At 36.0% G+C, this 20,870-nt stretch overlaps 2 protein-coding genes and 1 long non-coding RNA gene across 3 annotated transcripts; 2 read left to right on the top strand and 1 right to left on the bottom strand.

Moving 5' to 3' along the window:
- The first annotated feature begins 1,442 nt into the window (after nucleotides 1-1,442).
- Nucleotides 1,443-9,353, top strand: chp1 (calcineurin-like EF-hand protein 1). The gene is made up of 7 exons (XM_059353001.1): nucleotides 1,443-1,827; nucleotides 2,160-2,232; nucleotides 4,056-4,136; nucleotides 5,598-5,725; nucleotides 5,854-5,915; nucleotides 6,669-6,791; nucleotides 7,846-9,353. Exons 1-7 carry the CDS (start codon nucleotides 1,761-1,763, stop codon nucleotides 7,897-7,899), a joined length of 588 nt encoding a protein of 195 aa, XP_059208984.1. The 5' UTR covers nucleotides 1,443-1,760; the 3' UTR covers nucleotides 7,900-9,353.
- A 497-nt stretch (nucleotides 9,354-9,850) lies between these two features.
- Nucleotides 9,851-16,743, top strand: LOC131988028 (uncharacterized). Its single transcript, XR_009395848.1, has 2 exons — nucleotides 9,851-10,890; nucleotides 13,037-16,743. It is a non-coding gene; the product is annotated as an uncharacterized LOC131988028 (long non-coding RNA).
- A 459-nt stretch (nucleotides 16,744-17,202) lies between these two features.
- oip5 (opa interacting protein 5) lies at nucleotides 17,203-19,906 on the bottom strand. The gene is made up of 5 exons (XM_059353003.1): nucleotides 19,595-19,906; nucleotides 18,931-18,997; nucleotides 18,359-18,481; nucleotides 17,606-17,687; nucleotides 17,203-17,454 (listed from the first exon to the last, which is right to left on the bottom strand). Exons 1-5 carry the CDS (start codon nucleotides 19,764-19,766, stop codon nucleotides 17,359-17,361), a joined length of 540 nt encoding a protein of 179 aa, XP_059208986.1. The 5' UTR covers nucleotides 19,767-19,906; the 3' UTR covers nucleotides 17,203-17,358.
- Between the last annotated feature and the right edge of the window lie 964 nt (nucleotides 19,907-20,870).

Here is a 20,870-nt window from a genome sequence, read left to right as displayed (position 1 = left end):
TCCCAGCTATGATTAGTATCTGTGCCACAAATTTGGCTGACTGGCTTAGGGCACATTTGTTTTGATTGACAGGTGCACGGCAGCACACAAAAAATAATAAATGCTGCATTGAATAAATTAAATAGGGAAAACTCACGTGAAATAGCGAAATTGTGACATCTAGTGGCTACATTTTGAATTACATTTTCAAATTAAAAAGGAGTATAGTGAAACTGTATTTAATTTTTGTGGAGATAATGTTTGACTTGTATTCATGGACGAAATTTTGATTTCAGAGGTGGGGGGGACACAAGCATCTTTAATTAAACTCAAACTCTTTCAGTTCACTGTGTTTTCTAGTAGTTCTTCTAGTTTTCTATTGTTACTTTTAAGTTTACTGTTCCTTTTTTTGGTTTGACCCTCCTTCTGCATTTCTACTATCTGTCAACTGACAAAAATATATTGATGCATGACATGAACAGTGTGACAATTTGCGGTGTAACAATCATCAATTTTGATGATACGGTTATAGAAGAAAAAACTTAGTTTCACAATTATCATGAATATGGATGTATAAAATCACATTTGTAATCTGAGCTTTTATTGTATTTTTCTGTAAATATTTCATTGTTGGTGTTTTTTAAACAGTTGCTGCCTTTCAACACACACAAAAATAATGAATAAAAATGATCAAAAGTGTATCTCTTTGGCATTAAAAATAAGCCTTTTTAAAATCTCTGCATTGTTGAGGTTCTACAGTAATAATAATAATAATAATAATAATAATAATAATAATAATAATACATTTTATTTATCAGCACTTTAAAACTCAAAGACACCTTACAAGATTATTGAGAGCTTTGTAATTGATGAGGAGGATCTTGAAGTGGATGCTGCTTTATTGGTGTGAAGGTGTTGCAGGATGGCTGTAATTTGAGTAATTTACACTTTGACCTCTAAATAAGACTTTTATGTCCACTTTCAAAAACGGCCATTTGAAAAAGTGCCCCCCCCCCCCCAAAAAAAAAGAAAAAAAAAGTAGGTCCGTGCTTGTATTTACATGCAAATTATTTTTTGCTTCTTTTTTTTTCTTTTTAAACGTTCATACGGCTCCATATACGTATTAGAATTTTGCTATTTTCAACAGCATTTGAGCTCAACGGCTGACCGAGTGTTGCGGCTCAGATGGTCATCCTAGCAGGATGGTCCCCCACTCCGTAGCTAGCGTCTCTTCGCTTGCCTGACGGGAATCTATAATACTTCAAATATCCTCTCGCTATTTTTTTCTCCTCTTTTGTATTGTAAGCACTAGCTTCATATGTTTGCTAGAGTGGAACACGTGGTATCTTTAATTGAATATAGCTATATTAAAGACATTATCATTGAATTTTAATCAGGCAAAAAAACTCTACTGCCCAATACCGCGGAGACCGTCCTTGTTAGGGAGGCGGCCTTGTTCAGTACCTGCCCTCTACTTCCCACCCACCTCGTAAAACAGGAAGACAACCTGGCCGAAACCCGTCTTGGTAGTATGAAAACACGACAGACCATAGACAACCTTTACTAGCAAACATTCAATCCGCCGAAATACGCCGAGAGGACGTCAGAAAACGACTGCTTTGAACTGAACTCTGGCTCATTAAAAACGACTACAACGAGTTGAGCAGGTTTCGGCTCGCTGCGTTAGCTTGGTTGCTACTTTAACACAAATCCGGATTGAGATTCTTCCACAGCTGGTCAGGTTGCGCAAGTCGGTTGTAACGCCTTTTTAACATTTCACCATGGGGTCCAGAGCGTCCACGTTACTCCGAGAAGAGGAAATTGAAGAAATTAAGAAGGAGACTGGCTGTAAGTTGAGCTAAGACTAATTCCTGAAGATGAAGAGACATTAACTTAACTGCCTATACATCTATGTAGCCTCCACTGCTAGTTACATTTCTTCTGTAAAATCCCTATATCATGTAATACAATGACATTGTGCTAATATCATGTATTGCATGGCTCTCTTGGCTGTATAACTGGGTAATAGTGCACACATACAAACTCTGAAGATGACTTTTTGTAGTGTAATGAGGTCTAGTATTTAAGTGAAACTTTGCTTCACTGCACCACTGAATAACTGTCATCTACTCTTCATGTGGTGGTTCATTTCTTCACCTCTTTTGGTATCGTCCCTATAGTCTCCCACAGTCAGATCACTCGCCTGTACAGTCGCTTCAGCAGTCTGGATAAAGGAGAGAACGGCACCCTCAGGTGAGCAACAACACAAACACCATATGAGAGTAAAAACATCAAACAGCAGCCAGATGCTGTGGCTCATTAGTTTGGTTCCTTTACCAACCAAGAGAAGCAGGACATGGTCTGCTTTGAACAGATTGTCTAATTAAATTGTACCTGATTTAATTTTGGAAGAGCTTTGCTTGTGTCAATGGTGATTCAAAACATCCTCTTGCAGGTTTATTTTATTTGCATGTTATGCTTCACTTAAATTAATTTTCTCTGTGCTTCTTCCCGTTTCACTAAGAACATTGTTTTTACATTCATGGACAGATACAGAATTTCCCTATAACAGATTTACAGACTAGAAATAAACAGAAACAAAAAGGCTATTGCAATTGATATAAAAACGTTTGAATTGGTTTAAACAATTCGGAGCTGAAGAAAAATGTTATACAAATTCATTTCCAATCAGTGAATATATTATATTTGAATAAAACCTCAGTAGGGCAGTGATAATGTGTAGCACATTGAGATTTTGAGTATTCAGTAGGAGATCTCAGTGTGACATTTCTATGGTTTGTGATTAACTTATTGCTCCATCCTTTTTCCGAACAGAACAAGTAATAGGTGAAGAAATATGTAATCATTAATGCTGCTTAAACATTAGTTTCAAACTTGGTTTATTCCACCACTCTGATTTGGCAATGAGGGTTCATTTGCAGATGAGTCTCCTAAAGGGTCAAATAAAAATAATTCCATCTATGGATTCAGAGTATGTTCTTCTGAAAGACATTGTGTTTACACATAACAAGTTATTGGTTCCGCTTGTTCTTCCTCTGCTGCTCTCAGTCACGGCACACAGTCGGGTACATGTCATTTTCCCCAAGGTGACTTTCTTATCAGTCACTAGTTGTCATAACAGTCTCATTTTACGTATATCTCAGATTCTGATCCTGCTGTCGGACCAAGGAGCTTTATCTCTGACTGAGAAACTCAGTCACTCAAAAAAGTGTTTCTGTTATTTTCTGTTCATCTTCTCCTGTTTAATAGCTGCTGACATATTTAACCCACGGATGAAAATGTAAACAAACAAACAATCTTAAAAGAAAACAATACAGAAAACCAAAGTATATAGATTGTGTTTGGGCGCTTTAGTTGTGTATCCATTCTCTCTGTTTCATCAACTCATTTAGTCACCCTTTCTGTGGTCTTTATCTCTGTTTTTGAATCCTGCACAATGTCCATTTCCCGCTTTTTTCTTCCAATCTCAAATGATGTGTCAGTTATTTCATGATGTACATTTCCTCTACTATCTCTGTCCATTGTTACTGGTGAGGAGGATCTGACAATGCATTTCCTTATGCTTATTTTTTCCCCCATTGCTTTAGACAGTATTTTGACTGTTATAGGGTTGTCATGATACTAAAATTTCAACTCGATACCGATACTCAGGAAAATATTCGATACTCGATACCATTTTTGATACCACAGGGATAAAAACAAAGACCCCAAAATTTAACAGAAATATTTTTATTAACAAGAAAAATGCAACATGTTAAAATTAACAGAACCACTGGTTAAATATTTATAATAAAAAACAGTTGTGCAAAAAGAAACTGCAACTATGATAACAAGCTTCAGATACTCGATACTTTTGAAAATGAGTATTGTATCCGGATACAACGTTTTAGTATCGATACTTTTTTGAGTATCGATACTTTTGACAACCCTAATCTGTTATTCGCACACATAGAGTAACATGTACCTTTATAGGGAAATTCTATCCAAGTATCCTTTGCATCTGCATTACATCTGTTGTGTTTGAATTGATTGATACTATCTTCTCACGTCTGCAGTCGAGAAGATTTCCAGAGGATACCGGAGTTGGCCATCAATCCGCTGGGAGACAGAATCATCAATGCATTCTTTCCTGAGGGGTGAGTTGTCCTTGTTATTGGTCTGCTTTTTTTTGGAGACCTTGTTTTTCGCAGGAGTGTGCATTATAGGTTTGAGTCACAACCACCACAAATCTGAGCAAGGCCACCGGGCTTTTCAGTTGTGGCTCACTGACTGCAGACTTGAGAAGCTCCGTCTCTTCTGCCAATTCTGGAAAAAAAATCTACTAGGGTTTTTGACCACCACATGCTCTTTCTGTATATCCTGTTGTTTTTGCCGTTTTATCAGTCTGAAAGTTGAAAACCAGATGTTTCCAAATGTATCATTAAAATCCCAAAAAGTCAGATGTGTAGGCGTCTTAAGTTTAGCTATGGCTTGTAATGGTTTATCCAGGATTAAAAACAAAGCCTTGTAAAATGTTTTATTTCAACCATTAGGAAATAGGAATAGGCTTGAATTTGAATGTACTTGTTAAAAAATGCTTGGTTTTGAACATAATCTGGTGTTTCATTCACAAAATCACCCATGTAAACCAAAAAGCCTTACGGTAATTATTTAAAATGAAACAAGCAGCCCTCAAATATGTATTTTGTCTTCTGACATCTGGAAATTCACAAGCATTAAATAATCATGATTAAAACATACAGTCAGTGTTAATAAGTTGAACTGTTCATTAACAGCTGGCATAAACCCTCTGTCAATTTACTAGGGTTGTCCTTGACTAAAGAAATTCTTAGTCAACTAACTATCATATGATTTTGTCAATTAATCGATTAGTTGTTTTTTTTTCCACAATATTTTTTATTGAATTTTACACATTTATAGACAGCAGTGGAACATGATCACCAAGTTACATTTCTCATAAAAAATATACATCACATTTCACATATTCCACATAACACAAGTAAATTGACAAACAAAACCAAATTAATCGATTAGTTGATTTTATTAACAGAGCATGAAAGCTTAGATGTGCTCTTAGTTTGTTTGAAATAAGTCATTTAGCATGAAAAAGTGACTAAATCTTAGTCGATTTAGACCAAAATGATCCATTAGTCAACTAAACTTTTAAGACAATTAACTACAATATAAATAGATTGCTGAGGGTATAAATTAATTCTGTAAATTTTTCTCAATTGTATTTACAGCAACAATTCTGATGTGATAATATAGGCCTTGAGAGTCAGTGCTAGAGTTTTTACTTAAAGCTGTGTAGAGCCTGTGTGTAGAGCTTTATCTTTGCCTGAGAAATTAAGTCACTGTGTCCTTGTTTCTCTGGTTTTGGGTTGTTTGCTGAAGAACGGCCTGAGAATAGAGGTGGAGAGTGTTCAACTCAAACGGTGTTAGGTTACAGCTACTTTGAGTTTTCATTGTGTCGCCCACACAGCTCGTGTTTTTATCGAGTATAAAGGTAATTTGAGCTGCAGAAAAATTGAAGTAAATCCTTTTTTTTCTCCTTTGTTTAATCTGCTGTGTTATATTATTCTGTCTCCGGTTTCTAGAGAGGACCAGGTAAACTTCAGAGGCTTCATGCGGACCTTAGCTCACTTCAGGCCGATTGAGGACAATGAGAAGAACAAGAACGCCAACGCCAGCGAGCCACTCAACAGCAGGACAAACAAGCTGCTCTGTGAGTGTAGAGCTGGGTCACACGGGCGTGTCTGGGTGGAACTGGTGACCATCAGGAACATTCACCGGATTTCGTAAAGCGAGCTTACTCTGTCTGTCGTGACTCGTTTATTTCTTTTATTTTCCCAGTTGCTTTCCGTCTGTATGACCTGGACAGAGATGACAAAATCTCTCGGGATGAGCTGCTGCAGGTGAGACGATCGCTTTGTCATGTAAATAAGACGCTGAGTCACGGTGCAGTTTGTTGAAACAACTGGTTCAAGCAATACGTAAATCAGCCAAATGGAGAATTATTCTATTTCAAAGAGATCCTTTGTTATCACCTCCTGAAAATATTTGCTTTTCAGTGTGTCAACCAGAGGAACAAATGCTGTTGTGTAATATATCTGTGATAATGCTGCACAGAGAGAGGGATTTCCTCGTCGATGATGAGACTTTGCCCTTGTGCTGATAATGATGCGATATCTCACCTTAACTACAGGTTGATTTTCCCCAGACAGTCTCATATGCTGTATTTTGCCTTCCTCTATGTTATTTGTTGTCCCTCTGTGAAGCCATCTCGGTTACAGTGACATTGTGCGACCTGTAATTGCTATAAGCTCGGGGTTAAATGACTCAGACAGATCTCTTGTTTTGCGCAAAACATCCGTGTGTCGCCTGCTTCATGTGATGCACGAGCCTCTAAAGGCACTACAACGTGCAACTCAGAGTGATGTTTGTTCCCCTTTTTTCCGTAAACTGTGTTTAGAATCATACAGTTAAGTGTGGCTGCTGTGAACTTGCCATTTAACCGTAATAACTACAAATTATCTTGTGTAGTGCTTAAATACACGTAGCAACATTGTCATATTGTTTAGGCAAACGTCATGACTGTTCTTTAATCTTTAAACCGTTTTAATGGTTTTTATTAACCATGAAGGGACCTTTTTGTTTATTCTTTTCAGGTCTTGCGGATGATGGTTGGTGTAAATATTTCAGATGAACAGCTTGGCAGCATTGCTGACAGGACCATACAGGAAGCTGACACGAATGGAGATAACTCCATTTCCTTTAATGAATTCATCAAGGCAAGTTTTTTGTACCCTTACATATGCAACTCTCTCATTAGGGCTGCGCCATTTGGGAAAAGCAAGCATGCATTAAATAATCATGATTAAAACATACAATAAAAAAGTATATAATATGTCCAAAATAAATCTGAATGGTAGAAATAACAGATCATGAAAGGGAAAAAAGCTTCAGGAACGATTTTTCTTTTCATTTATTATAAATGTAGAAAGTTTTTTGTAATCTTTTTGTTTTATTTTGCTTCATTTTTTAGTTTGAACTTTTTAATTTGAGCTCAGTGAAGCACTTTATACACTTTCTTTAAAAACATATAATTGTGCTTTTAATAAGAGCAGTTCAATGAAATAAATACAAGAATTTCTCTTCACCTTATTCTTGTTTAAAAATCATTCACATTCTATTAAAGTTATGGAAAGCGATAAAAATGTTGTTTTTTGCTGCTTTTTTTAACATATTTTTATTGATTTTTTTTTTTTTTTTTTGCCTTACAAAGAACATTTATCATCAAAGTCCTTTACATTCTCAGCAATTATAAAGAATAAAATAACAATACAATAAAGGGATCAAATAATAATGATATATTTAAAAAACAGCCACAGAAAACAACCACCATCTCTGGAAGAAAAGAGAAAAAAAAAACACAAAATTGCAAGGCCTTTGGCTGTCACTTCTTATCACTAGATCTCCAGGTCCGCCTCTCTTTGTATGTCTTTACCAGCTGTTCTTATCTACCACCATATCCCTCCTCCTGTCATTGAAGACGGGAGAAAAAGAAAGAAGGAAATTCCAATAATTCACCTTTGGGGTACTGAGACTACTCCAGTCCAAAGCATATCTGCCCTTTCTAACAAAATTTTAGGGATATGATGGTAGATATAATAGGAAAGCGGACCATGTTCTCTCAAATCAAAGTGCATGTTTAAAGTTCTGTGTCGGGGTTAATACTAACAGTCAGTGTCCAGCTCTGTTTAAATGTGTCTATTATACATTAATGGACCACAATACAGAAATAGTTTAACCTCTAATCTTGTTCTGTTTTGATTGTTTCCTCAGGTCTTGGAGAAGGTGGACGTGGAACAGAAAATGAGCATCCGGTTCCTACACTAAAATACTAGCTTATTTTTTCTTCCTTTTTTAAAAGATTTTGAGTAGAGCTCTAACATGTCAGTTGACGTCAGAACACAACCTCATCCAGCTTGTCAGCAGGCTGCTGTGGCCCACACTACGAGTTCACGCGGTCAGACCGAGCATTAGGTAGATGACATCATAGATCTTGAGTTTCTGCCTCTGTGCTGCTCTGTAAACAAAGGGAAAAGTTGCGTGCCTTGGGTTGTTTTATGCAATGTCACTTTGTATTATTTTCCCCAGTAATGAACATTATTTATTAGAAAACTTGTAGAGGGTCACAGTTAGTACCACTGCTGTTCCACATTTCACAGGAAAATAATTCAAATAGCACGGTACGATTCAGCTTTTTGCTATTGCAGTGAGTACATTTATTCTACTCGCGCAGTTCAATGTTAGCACATGTTGTGTCTTTGTCCGTATTAATATGCAATGGTTCAAAGAATGTGATTCCACTTTAAAACAGACAGTGTTTTTTCATGCTCACAAGATCTTATGACTCCTTATCTCTGACTGGCAGGACCTGCTCCACAGATGTTTGTGTTTTACTCACTGAAGTGCCATGGCTTTGGTTCCCCTTTGTAACTTATTATCTCAACAGTAAACCAGAACCTATGGCCATGTTTGTGTATTTTTTTTTCATATGGGTTAACCTAGCTACTGCCAATAGATTGTAATGACCCGTTTGAGTTGTTGGACTTGAACCAAAGCAAGTTTCAAAGCCAGTAACAACCTGTTGGAGCCACTGTAGATTCAACATGTGTATAGTGTTACATTTAAATAATTGCTTATTCATTTACAACTAAAAACTGTGGCTGTAAGACTGGAGATTTCACACAAAATGCTGTTATCTCTCTGGCTAGTGTTTATGTCTTCCCTTGCATTAGTTTGCAAAATGGATTCACTAGGATTCAGCTGCCACAGTGGCCTGCATTCAAAAATTTTCCCAGATTGAGTCTAATGAAGCCCTGACTAGTAGCGTCAGGCCCGGTGGTGGAAGTTGGGCTGCAGACAAGTTAGTTTGTAAACTTAAACAGCTAGGCTCATGATAACGTGCTGGGCTTTACTTATCCCATGTCTCTCTGTGGCTAGAAAAGTGTCCATTGATTTATGCACTGTGCAACATTTTTTTGGCAATATTTTTCCCTATTGACAATTCCAGATGCTAAAGAGAATCAAATGCATTAAAAATATATTTTCTCTGCAGGCGAGTGTACATGGGTTGTGCAGATGTCCGACCCTTTTAATCTTTAATGTGAGTTTGTCAAATCATTACAAGAACACCCTCCAGCGACTGAGTGCAGGAAATACAACTTGACCGTTTTATTAATCATTATGTGATTATCAATCAGATATGATTCACATGTTATGTGATGTTGGTCTCGGTATTATCAGTGATTCATGAATTTGATTTGAATAAATTAAGTGCCATGCTTGCTTTGTGTTGTTCATTGGTGAAGTAGCTGCTTTTTAACCCTTAGTATCTGTTTTTATTTCAATCCTCAGACTATATGAACTCTTAGTTCATTTTTATTGTGCATGAGTGAAATTCAGCTTGCACATGAAAGATGCAAAAACAGACTTAAGCCAAAGATAGCATAATAATTATATATTATTTAACTAAGGGTACAAATGTAATGATTTATTTTTTTTCTGCAAGATTTTATACTTCACTAACCCACCCATTCTCAAAGGGTGATGATGTAATTACTCTGCAGTGTGCTGCTGAACTTTGCAAGTTTCATTTTACGGACAAGAAACATACAAAATACAATGGGATAGGATCCCAATTATTTCCGTTAACAGATACAACTTTTTTTTTCTCCAATATATTCTAGAATCTATTAGTAAATATAACAATAGTGTCTGAAAACACTCTAACAAATGATTAAATATCTTTATTTTGTTCATATTAACAAGTGGGAGGCAGCAATCACTGACAGTTAAATATTAACTAAACCCCCCCCCCAAAAAAAAACAATTTTCTATCTGTTGAAAACTTGATTAATCAACTAATTAATTTTCTGTTAGTGAGGCTACCCGATTATTGAACTAGCTTATTGTTTCAGCAATAACTAAATTATTACATTTAACTTGAGCACTCAGCTTATACTACTTTGTTTGAGTTAATATAAGTTTGCGCAAGAATTCACCTGTGCAACACTCATTACACACTTATTTATTCTGGCATTAATACTGCATGTGTTTGTATTTTTTAAGCAGTATTGTCTACCCTGTTACATATTTTAATATAAATATATTTGATTTATTTTTTTCCATATTTATTGTTGTGTATTGTAGTGTAATGCACATACTTTTACATATCTATTTCGTATTTCTATTCTTATAATTTCTCTATTTTTATATATTTAAATTTGAGTACGGGAGCAATCTTTGCTGCAAGTTAACCAGAATTTCCCCTGGGGATACAGCCATAATTTACTCTTAAAATTGCTGTTTTTCATAAAATAAAACTATTAATGTGTGTGTTTCTGCTCATTGTGGTTATACTTGTGTACCTTTAGCGGCAGTAAACGCACCACAAAGATGATTGATCGCTGTCAGGAGAAAAGAAGAAGAAGCGTTTCCGGGGCGGACTTTCATTTTGATTGACAGGCATCCCGACCAATCCTCACACTCTTCCGTTGCCTCGTAGTAACAGAGCGAAAATGGCGTAGAGCGGAGGGTGTGCGGCGGAGACGGGGACGAGGGGACCTTCTCCTCTCTCCGGGGTGTACGCAGGGAAAAAACAGGGCCCGGTGGTTTTTCGGTTTCTCCTTCTCTAAATGTGTCTTCACCCGGCGCGGGCCCTTTCTCCACAGAATAAACCCGGCATACGTCCAGTGTTGGAGAGCTGAATGTGTCACCGTAGAAGAAGAACCCCCCCGGCTTTTGTTTACCATTGTGAGCTGCAGCAGCTGGAAGCCCGGTGGAAATACCTCTGCAGCATCTCGGAGCAAGGCTCACACCAAGGTCAGTGCTCTGCAGTCATGCCAGACCCTGTAACAGCTTTAACCCGTAAGAACCCAGACCCAGTAATCCTGAAAGGAAAATGATGGGGGACATACCACAGACCAAGTGGACCACATAGAACACATTTCGTCACACTGTTAAAATAATCGCCTAAGTCATTTTTTGTCAAAATTGTTTTTTATGCCTAAATCATGTCCTCATGACGCCGGCCACCTATGGTAAAATCGCCTACATCCTCAATTGATCAGATCATGTGATTTTACCCCTTTAAGATAATGGCCTATGTCAAGTGTGTGACTTAAGCGGATTTAATATGCCTAAGTCAAAATAAAATTTGACTTAGGCAATTTTTTGAACATGCCTTTGTGACTCAAGCAAGATATGTTAACACTTTATTTTGAAGGTGTCTACATAAGAGTGACATGAGCGTGTCATAAACATGACATGGGATGTGTCATGAACATTAATGACACTTTGAAGTAACATTAATGCTCATGATACTTGTCATGTCATGTTCCTGACAGGCTTGTGTGACCCTTATGAAGACACCTTCAAAATAAAGTGTTACCATATCTTGCTTAAGTCACAAAGGCATGTTCAAAAAATTGCCTAAGTCATTTATTTCTCTCAAGTTACATATTTGACACACAGTGTTATTACTATGCCAGTAGCCATCCTTTGTTGCATCCTTTTTGAGTGAAATTATCAATAAATGTGAAGTTTGTTGTGTTTCCTGCAAAACTTGAAAAAATGATTTAGGCGATTATTTTAACAGGGTGACGATTTATGATGTTTTAAAAAAAAAAAATGTCTACCCCTAAATGTCAAAGATCTGTTATGTGACACATATACGATACTATGGGTGTTTATGGTATTTATGTTTATGATATTTCTTATTTTAAAATAAAAAACTAGACACATTTTCTGCTAATCACTCTTACATTAAACATACATTCTGCTATTCCAGTAATTTAGGCACTATAATAGTTGGATGCCAGAGCCATTCAACTGACTCATTAACAGTCAGTGTCCTCATTGTGTAGTATTCCTCTTTTTAACTGGGGCAGCATTTGTCTAAATTTGAGCTGAAAGTAGGGCATCAGATTTTCGCTACACGATTATCATGGCCAAAAGAACTCATGATAATGACAATATAAAGAAAAGCTGGGATGAAGATCAGTCAAAAATAATCGTTTACTTAAATTTATGTGTATTATTTCATGGGGGGGGGGGGGGGGGGGGGGGGGTAATTAAAGAAATGGAATTTGTTTATGTTATGCTATGGCACTTATATACACATTACCATGTGTGTATTATTAGATATCAGTACTTATTTTTTACTAATTTAATTTAACATTTCATTTTTATTTTTCACTGTTATCAGCAATAGTGGTATATTGCAACATCGCTTACTGTAAAAATTGTTTAAAAAATGACAATCGATATGTTGTCCCTAGTTACCGAGTTTTAGCTTCGTCAATGTGAATTTTTGCTTTTTTCTGTTTCATAAATCACTGTAATCTATCTTTGTTTGTTTTTTTGGACTGTTGGTTGGATAAAACAAGACATTTGGAGATGTTACCTTAGGTGTTGGATGTAAATTGTAACCGGTGTGTTTCACTATTTTCTGACTTTCAATTATAATAGGCAGATCTCTAGATGACATCAATACAGTCTTCTGTTGCAGCCAATAGGCTTTCAAGCTAAACAGTACCTGCTGGCCTGTTCAAAAGACAAATTCCATATTGTATTTTGTCAAACTGTCAATTAATAGAATTGCTTCTAGCACACAGGCACTTGATAAAATAGAAACGATCTGCCATTTCATATAATTAGGTTTCAAAGTACAAAATTCCCTAATTGCAAATTTGGGATGAGGAAAAAAAAATCTTTGCTCAAACGGGGGAAAAGGGAGGTCCTTTTTGTTTTAAATAAAAACAAAACTACAATATTTACAGAAGACAGTTTAAATAATATATGTGTTTTTTTCTATTGTTGTTTTTATTTATGCTATTGTATTTTATTGTATTTTATTGTACTTGAATACCGGACTGCTGTGACAACCGACTATCTATCTATCTATCTATCTATCTATCTATCTATCTATCTATCTAATAATGCAATTCTGTCTATTTTTTTATTCTAGGATGGGTTTTCCTGTCAATGCAGTTGTTGAACCAGCTGAAGCCCAGCCTGGAGAAACATCTCTCTTCAAATCAATGACGGATCACTTTCTCGTCCACCATGACTTGGAGGTAAAGGATGAGGAGTCATTGTGAAGATGACCTCTTTTGGACTTTTGGTACACGGGTGTCCCCGTCCTGCTGTCAAGGGGACTTTGGCCCTCTCTCCTCCACACCACCCTCCCTGTCCTGGCCTGTTTCTGCCGCATGATCATCAGTCAGCACATCAGCCCTGATTGTGGGCTAGTCTGACTTCTATCATGCAGACTGACTACTTCTACATGAAGCCTGCTTTTCAGCTGAAAGGCAGTTTCATTTCTCAGTGTAATGGCCTAAAAGTCTTCATAATTTGGGCATTTTCTGTCAGATTTGTGTTAGACTCTTATCAGGCTGCATGTAAACGTAGTCACTGATGCTTCTTGAATAAGTAAAGAAAAAAAGAAAGAAATCTCCACCGGCTCTGTAATTGGATCCAAGCAGTTTGATAATGAACAAACAGCTCCCGTTTGCTGGGAAGAAATTAAAGACACAAGATACTGTAGCAATGATCAAGGCCTGTGAATAAATTAGACTCGTAGGGTGTTTTTTTGTTTTTGTTTTTTGCACTACCTCATCTCCATAACAAGTCCAACAGGAGTGAATGGGAGCGTGATCAGTACAAGAAACGTAACGGTTGTCAAGCACCACAGCAGTTTTATATGTTGTTCTTGGATGAATCAAGTTTCAGAGGGTTAATAATAAGTGAGGTTGTTGAAGGCAGAGCAGCCCAGAAGCACATGATGCCATTTACGTTCACTTCAACCATTTTGAGGTAAAACTCAAACTGTGGTCCCCTATGCATCTGTTCTAAAGGAAGGTCACAAGATAGTGTTTTTACTCCATGCTGTGATTTTTTGCATTTTGGTGCTTTCCTTTGTCAAGTCTGCAGGTTTATTCACAAATGGAAGTTAGAGAAAATATAATTAATTTTTTTAGTATGGAGGTTTAGTCCAATTTTCTTTTATTTTCGTCATTTTGTCTCTCTTCCCCTTCTTAACATGCTTATATTTTGTCTTCCTCTGTAGACATGTTCTTGTTTTGTCCTCTTCCCCCCTTAACATGAGTTCTCATATAAGAGACATAATAATAGTCATAGTAAAAACATAATAATAACAGGACAGTCTATAGACATTAGGCCTCTTGCAAGAACATTATAATTTGTATGGCTTTTTGTAAACTTAAAATCACTTCAAAGTAATGAAATATATAATCAATTAGTGGAAAACTGCATGCGACTACTAAAACAGGTGTGTACCACTTGTAAATTGTTTTTTGTTTTTTTGCCAAAGAGAAAATTCAACATAAGAGAAAATTAGTGAATGTGGCAACTTCCTCTACACTCATACAAGCCACTTAAGAATAAATCCGTCCGTGCCCGCGGTTCTTGCCTGAGGCCCATTTATTTTTTTTTATGCCATGAACCGTGAGTCAAAATAATCCAAAAAAATAAGTGAATCTGGCTTATCAAACCTATCCTGCCTCATCTCTACCTGCTGTTTCTATGTGTCCAGTAAGCAGAGAGATGCCAGTGCTGAAATAGCAGCTCCTTTGATCCAAGCTCAAATTGGATTTGTCCTTACCTGAAGGAAACCCTGGTCTCATTTCTTCACCTTTTTTTTCTTTCTTTGGGGTTTATTTTTATATGAAAAAAAAGAAAATCAAATTTACCGGGATTTGTGCAATATTTGATCTTAACTGTCATGTTGTTGACCAAACTGTATATTGTATAAACAAGTGACAAGTTGTTTGAAAGCAACAAAATCACCAATGTCTTCCATTAAGATATGTATAGACTCATGTGCATTAGCTTATTTAGAGGGACTGTGGTGCCAACATTATAGTAGCCATGCATGACCAGTAGTGATGCTTGCTTCATGAAGAATAGTGAAATCAATTTCTAGACTAAGCTGGAGCTCAAAACTGTGGAAACCATTTAAGCAAAATTAAAGGGTGGGTAGATCGTCGTACTACGCATTTTAAAACACCACATTTAGATACAGCTTTCCCCTTAAATCTTAGACTAATGCAAGATCTCCTTTTCGTTCCATGGATGTAGATTAAGTTGTGTAATTAAAGTATAATCAGGGTAAGCAGTTAATAAGTATCGATTAAAGCCGCTTTATATAGGCGTATATGCTAAATATAAGTGCTTTCTACCAGAACTGCTGTTCTTTTTTAGGATTCTGAAGCTGAATCGATATCCTAAATTGTACTCACGCACTCTCAATCATCATAATAATTAGCTAATTATGCGACAGTCAAAAGTCTCAGACGTGACAATGGTAGAAAATGTTCAATTAAGAGTAGCGCTTTAATCTTAGATCTGGATATAATTGGTAGGGATCCGACGTAGTGTTTTAGTCCTAGAATTAAGATCTCATCATGACATTGTATTGTACATAATACCTCATAGTTTTGGGATTCAGAGCGAGATATTTTAATCCATAAAATTGTATTTGATTATAGTTTTAGAAGCAATAACCTACAATAATGCATGAGTTTAGTGCCAGGGTGTAAGTGTTAAAAGGAGTCTGTAATGTCCCCCCTCTCCCTTCACTCTTTTTACGCCTATTGTAGCAAACTATTAGTCACTTTTCTTTGGGAGTCGTATAATATTTGGCTTTAGAATACAGTATCACTTATGAAGGTTTGGGATACTTCCTGCAGAACAAGGTATATATACGGACAGCTGTAGCATCATGACAAAATAAACTTCTATATTTTTCTCTGCCCTGTATTCTTTCAAAACCAAAACAATAATCTTAACCAATCGGTACATGAGAGAAGCTTTAAATTCCAAATCCTGTAGCATTTTTACGTCACTAAAACCCAGCCCTTCTTTTAAGAAATATAGACTTTCAGTAACTCTGTGGCTGCAAAGGACTTACTGAATGAACTTGACACTTGTTTGAAAAGCACTTTCTCTCTATGTACTGACTTGCACTGTCATCATCACCATCCTGTCTTGAATACTGTGTTCTAAAAACCCTGTAATGCTCTTTGTGGGGATTTATAATCACAATTTATAAACAAGTAGGCGTCTAGCAACATGAATATATGGGTTTTAAAAATATGCATGACTTAGCGGAGTAACGAATGATTTGTATTGCATGCAATAATCCAACTTTGTAATGTGAATGAGTGTAATTAGGCTATTGAAATGTTCTTATCAGATGTTCTGTGACAAGGTGACAACCTGGGGACGGTTGTTTGACACAACAGCAAGCATGTTGAAGTAGCTTTTATCACCTCTTGTGGTTTTTACAGACTAAAGTGCACCAAAAAAGAAGCAACAGAGAGTGTTTTTAAGTGTTTCTGTTCTCACTCTCTGTTGTGTCAAACATGACCATGGCAGTACAGCCACAGTGCAGCTGAAAAACACTGATCAGCCTTTGTTCCCATGAAAAAACTAAACAAAAGCTTAGGTAAAATGATTTATGACATTACTTTGTTGATCAACTTTTCCACTGAAGAGGTGGACTGTGTAGAAACTATGCACTCCAGAGGGAGGAAATGGGCATGCTTATTATGTGTGAGCCTCTTGTCTGGTTTTGTATTAACTAAAAAAAAGAGAGAGAAAATAATCTGTTTCAGAAATTCAGCAATAAAATGCAGCATGGTGCCAATTGGATTGCTGTGTGTTGATGTTTACTTCCAGTTTGAGTGCTGTAACAGAATGAAATACATAATATAGATAATCATGTTTGCAGTAGAGTAACAGCATAAAGTCTTTCTCACACCTATGTGAAGATGGAGCTTTTTACATGCCGGAAAACAAAATTATTAAATTACTACAAAGTTAATTAATTACTCAACACTAGCAGGGCTTAAACATATTTCTAATATATTTTGAGCTCATAAATAGAATTTATTAGAAATAAATATAATTTTTGGGAAACAAGCTTATTCACTTTCATAATTTGGCTTTTTTTTTTTGCATGTTTGTTAAATCCTTTCAGAAAAAAATGGATTTTGGTTGAGTTTTTTTTGCTGTTAACAATGTTTATTATCTTTACAAAGCAGAATTTATAACAAAGAAACAGACTTATGCTATGTAACACATACATCAAAACAAGAACATATTAAAAATATATAAAGAGCAAATAGAAAAGTGATAGTTTTACATCATCTTTGGAGAAAAACGTTTTTTTTTTGTTCAATTTAATTATCTAGAAGGAGTGCATTTTTACCGCCCTATAATGTATCTGCAGAGATTTGTTCGAAATACAGTCTGGACTGCTTGTCCTCACTTCTTGACCAGTTTGCTGGTAACACTTGTCTCAGCCAGTCTGATCTTAATGCGCGTCATCTCCTCCAACTGCACTTCAAACTGCAGTTTCATCTGCAGAGGAAAGAAACAGTTTGTTTCATCAGTGAGCGGTATTTGTTTTTTGTCCTGTTTTCTGCCTGGGTTTCCCTTACATGGTTGCCCTTTTAGCAGGTAGTAATCATCGTCTTCAGGATAAACTCAATATTAGATTTCTTTGTCTCACCATATCCATGCTTTCTTTAAGGGGCTTCACATCAAATGTAAGTGTGGATGCTTTCACCATTAAGCTGCGCTTGAAGATGTAACTGCAGAGAAAAATATGAAAAGGAAGTTTTGATTTGATTTGATTTGTTTATTTCGAATATGAAAACAAATAATAAATAAAAAAAGAGTCAGACAAAACATTTAACATGACAGAATACATATTCGAAAAGGAGTGAGAAGAAGTAAAACTTATTAACTCCCACCCCCTCTCCTTAAATATGACGAGTTAACATCCCTGTCTAAACATGTCTTGTATTACAAAAACATAAATATAATTTACCTATACAGCGAAATTATACATACATACATACATACATACGCCCACATTTGGATACATACCCAAACACACGCACACATACATATGAAAGGAAAAGAAACAACACAAGGAAAAGAAACAACAACACAAGGAAAAGAAACAACAACACAAGGAAAAGAAACAACACAAGGAAAAGAAACCACACAAGGAAAAGAAACAACACAAGGAAAAGAACAACAACACACAAGTTATACAGTGATGTCAAATCTTTTCATTCCAGCAGTATCCATAAAATGAATCAGTCACTCATATTGTCTAAACCTGTGAAATTGGCTGTGTTTCATTTGTAACCTGAGCTCCACCAGGCACTTGTTTATTCCTGCCTCTCCTGACAGCAGTAAACCTGTACACAAGAAGTCAATATGCTTGTGTGCTCACTGAGGCAGCAGAGCTTACCAACTGATGTTTGCTTTGTTGAGGAGAAACAGGGAGCGGACCATGGCCAAACGCGACGGGGCAGAGTGAATAACTTTCCCCACAGCAGAGCAACAGACGCGGCATTCTAGAGAACTGTAGATGCTGAGAAGAAAACAACAGCAGTGGAAACAGAAAACCTTTAGTCATGGCTGTAGAACAAGGTTATAATAGGTTTGGATTTTTCATTAGTTTTATGATTTTTTGTTTTCAAATTCAGTTAGTTTTAATTTGTTTTTAGAGTGAATTTGCTGGTTTTAATTAGTTGGGTTTTTTTGGAAAATTCTTAGTTTTAGTTTAGTTTTTATTAGTTTTAATTTTTTTGTAATGGAGTATTTGTTGGGTGCGAGATTCAAAAAAGTGACAATAAATGTTGCCATTATTTCCTTTGTCTGATCCATCTCAGCCCCAATAAGTTTATTAAGTCATAAAACCAGATAGATGAAATAGATTTCATATCAACCAAAAAGGTTTACGTATGAAAAAAGTTGACAAAGATCAGATTCACTATAATTTTAGTTAGTTTCAGTTAGTTTTGTTTGTTTTTCACTCACCATTTAGCCATTTCCCCTTTCTGTCCTAACTCCATTGAAGCACTGACAACAACATCATCAGTTACTCCTGGAGGAAGACAAGTAACAAGACATTGATTAAAGCCAAATTGGGATTAAACACCTGCTGCCAAAATTCAAATACTAAATAACTAGCAGGACATACAATATATACAGTCATGGAAAAAAATATTAGACCACCCTTTTTCTTCAATTTCTTGTTCATTATAATACCTGGTACATCTAAAGATACATGTGTTTGGACAAATATAACAACAAAAATAGCTCATAGATGAACAAAATGCAGTAGGTTTCCACATAAAATAATAAAACCAAATCATAAAATGCTACAGTTTACAAAAGTAGTATAACACAATAAAAGTAATTTTAAGTCTAAACAAAAGAGTAAAGATTTTCTTGAGCGAAATATTGTTACAGCAATTTATATTTGTTGGCAGAAATGTCACTCAAAGAGTAAATTTATTTTAATAAAATTAGGTGATTTGCTCCTCAGGGCCACCATAAAGTCAGCACGCCCATCACAAACAGTTAGTCTACCTACTCGAGAGATACACACAGGTATATTTACCAACAGATATCTTGATATCTTAAACACGCAAACAACTCTTATTTTCCGAGTAATCGGTAAAACATAAAGTGAACTTACTCAGACACAAGATAGAGTCCAGACATTTTATCTCCCCACAAATGCCGTGAGAGTCCCCCAAGACAGTGTTGCAATGCCGACAGTGTAGAGTCATCCGCTGCTTGTGGTCCGCCTCTTTGCTCATCTTTGAAGACTTGGTCTGTTTCATTATGCGGCTTTCGTCAAATTCCATATATATTAAGTTTTATAGAGCCTAGATACGTTTTATAGAGCCTAGATAAGTTTTATAGAGCCTGGCTGGCAAGCTAGTTAGCTAATGTTGTTGTCCCGCTTGTGAATTTGAACTCCGGAGCGTCGAGAGGAGGCCGTCTCTTCTTCTTCTTCTTCTTCTTTGAGGAGGCCGTCTCTTCCTCGGCGGGCTGTAACTAACGGTCGCTTGGTGCAACACTGCCACCATCTGGAGAAATGTCAGAAATGCCGAAATAATGCCGATGGACATTTTTTGGAAACTTTAACATAATAAAAAGTTATTACTATATACGCTTAACCCTTTGATGCACAACATGGGTCTAAAGTGACCTGACTAGCTCTTTGTATTCTATATATCTTTGCAATACATTAATTTCATCATTCAGTTTTGCAGGTTTTCCTCAAATAACTTGTTTTTGATCATCATACATTCTAATTTTTGTTTTAATTTCTTACTTTTATAATAAATTCAAAATAAGTAATTTTGAATAAAACCCGTTTTTTTTATCACTACGCTTGTAATGCACAAGGTCATTTTTGACCCATGTTGTGCATTAGAAGGTGTTTATATGTTGTCACCAATTCACCAATTTAAAACCTGACAAAGAAGACACAAATATTAACTATCCTATTTTGTTAAATTGGTGTTTTTCCAATGGAAATTATTATTTGGTGGCTGTAATAAGTCTCAAATGTTACAATATGTGATTTTCCAATGTAATCGGGCGGTTCTAATAACTCTTTTAAAGTTAAACCTTAAAAATAAGACAAACATAGTTACACATATACTCAAGTTGATAATTTAGAGTATCACTTTTTGTATTACTAAGCTTCTAATGCACAAGGTCATTTTTGACCCATGTGTGTAGGTGTAAACTTGATGTAATAATACAAAAACTATTTTTCTTCATAAAGTATGAAAGGAAAAATGGATATAGTTATCTGTTGTAATAAAAAAAAGATATACTAACACACAGCCAGCATTAAATAACATGGGAAATGAATGCGGGTCATTTTTGACCCATGTTGTGCATTAGAAAGTTGATGTTGTGCATCAAAGGGTTAACCCAAAAATAATAATTTTCTT

The sequence above is a fragment of the Centropristis striata genome, chromosome 16 (genome assembly GCF_030273125.1).
Source record: "Centropristis striata isolate RG_2023a ecotype Rhode Island chromosome 16, C.striata_1.0, whole genome shotgun sequence".
Taxonomy (NCBI): Eukaryota; Metazoa; Chordata; class Actinopteri; order Perciformes; family Serranidae; genus Centropristis; species Centropristis striata.
This window is presented reverse-complemented; position numbering and strand designations above follow the sequence as displayed.

Coding starts and splice junctions, on each gene's coding strand:
- chp1 (XM_059353001.1), top strand. CDS start 1,761: ATGGGGTCCAGAGCGTCCACGTTACTCCGAGAAGAGGAAATTGAAGAA. Junction 2,233..4,055: donor GGAGAGAACGGCACCCTCAG/GTGAGCAACAAC, acceptor TCACGTCTGCAG/TCGAGAAGATTTCCAGAGGA. Junction 5,916..6,668: donor CTCGGGATGAGCTGCTGCAG/GTGAGACGATCG, acceptor TATTCTTTTCAG/GTCTTGCGGATGATGGTTGG.
- oip5 (XM_059353003.1), bottom strand. CDS start 19,766: ATGGAATTTGACGAAAGCCGCATAATGAAACAGACCAAGTCTTCAAAG. Junction 17,688..18,358: donor AACAAAGCAAACATCAGTTG/GTAAGCTCTGCT, acceptor TTTTCTCTGCAG/TTACATCTTCAAGCGCAGCT. Junction 17,455..17,605: donor TTAAAGAAAGCATGGATATG/GTGAGACAAAGA, acceptor TTTCCTCTGCAG/ATGAAACTGCAGTTTGAAGT.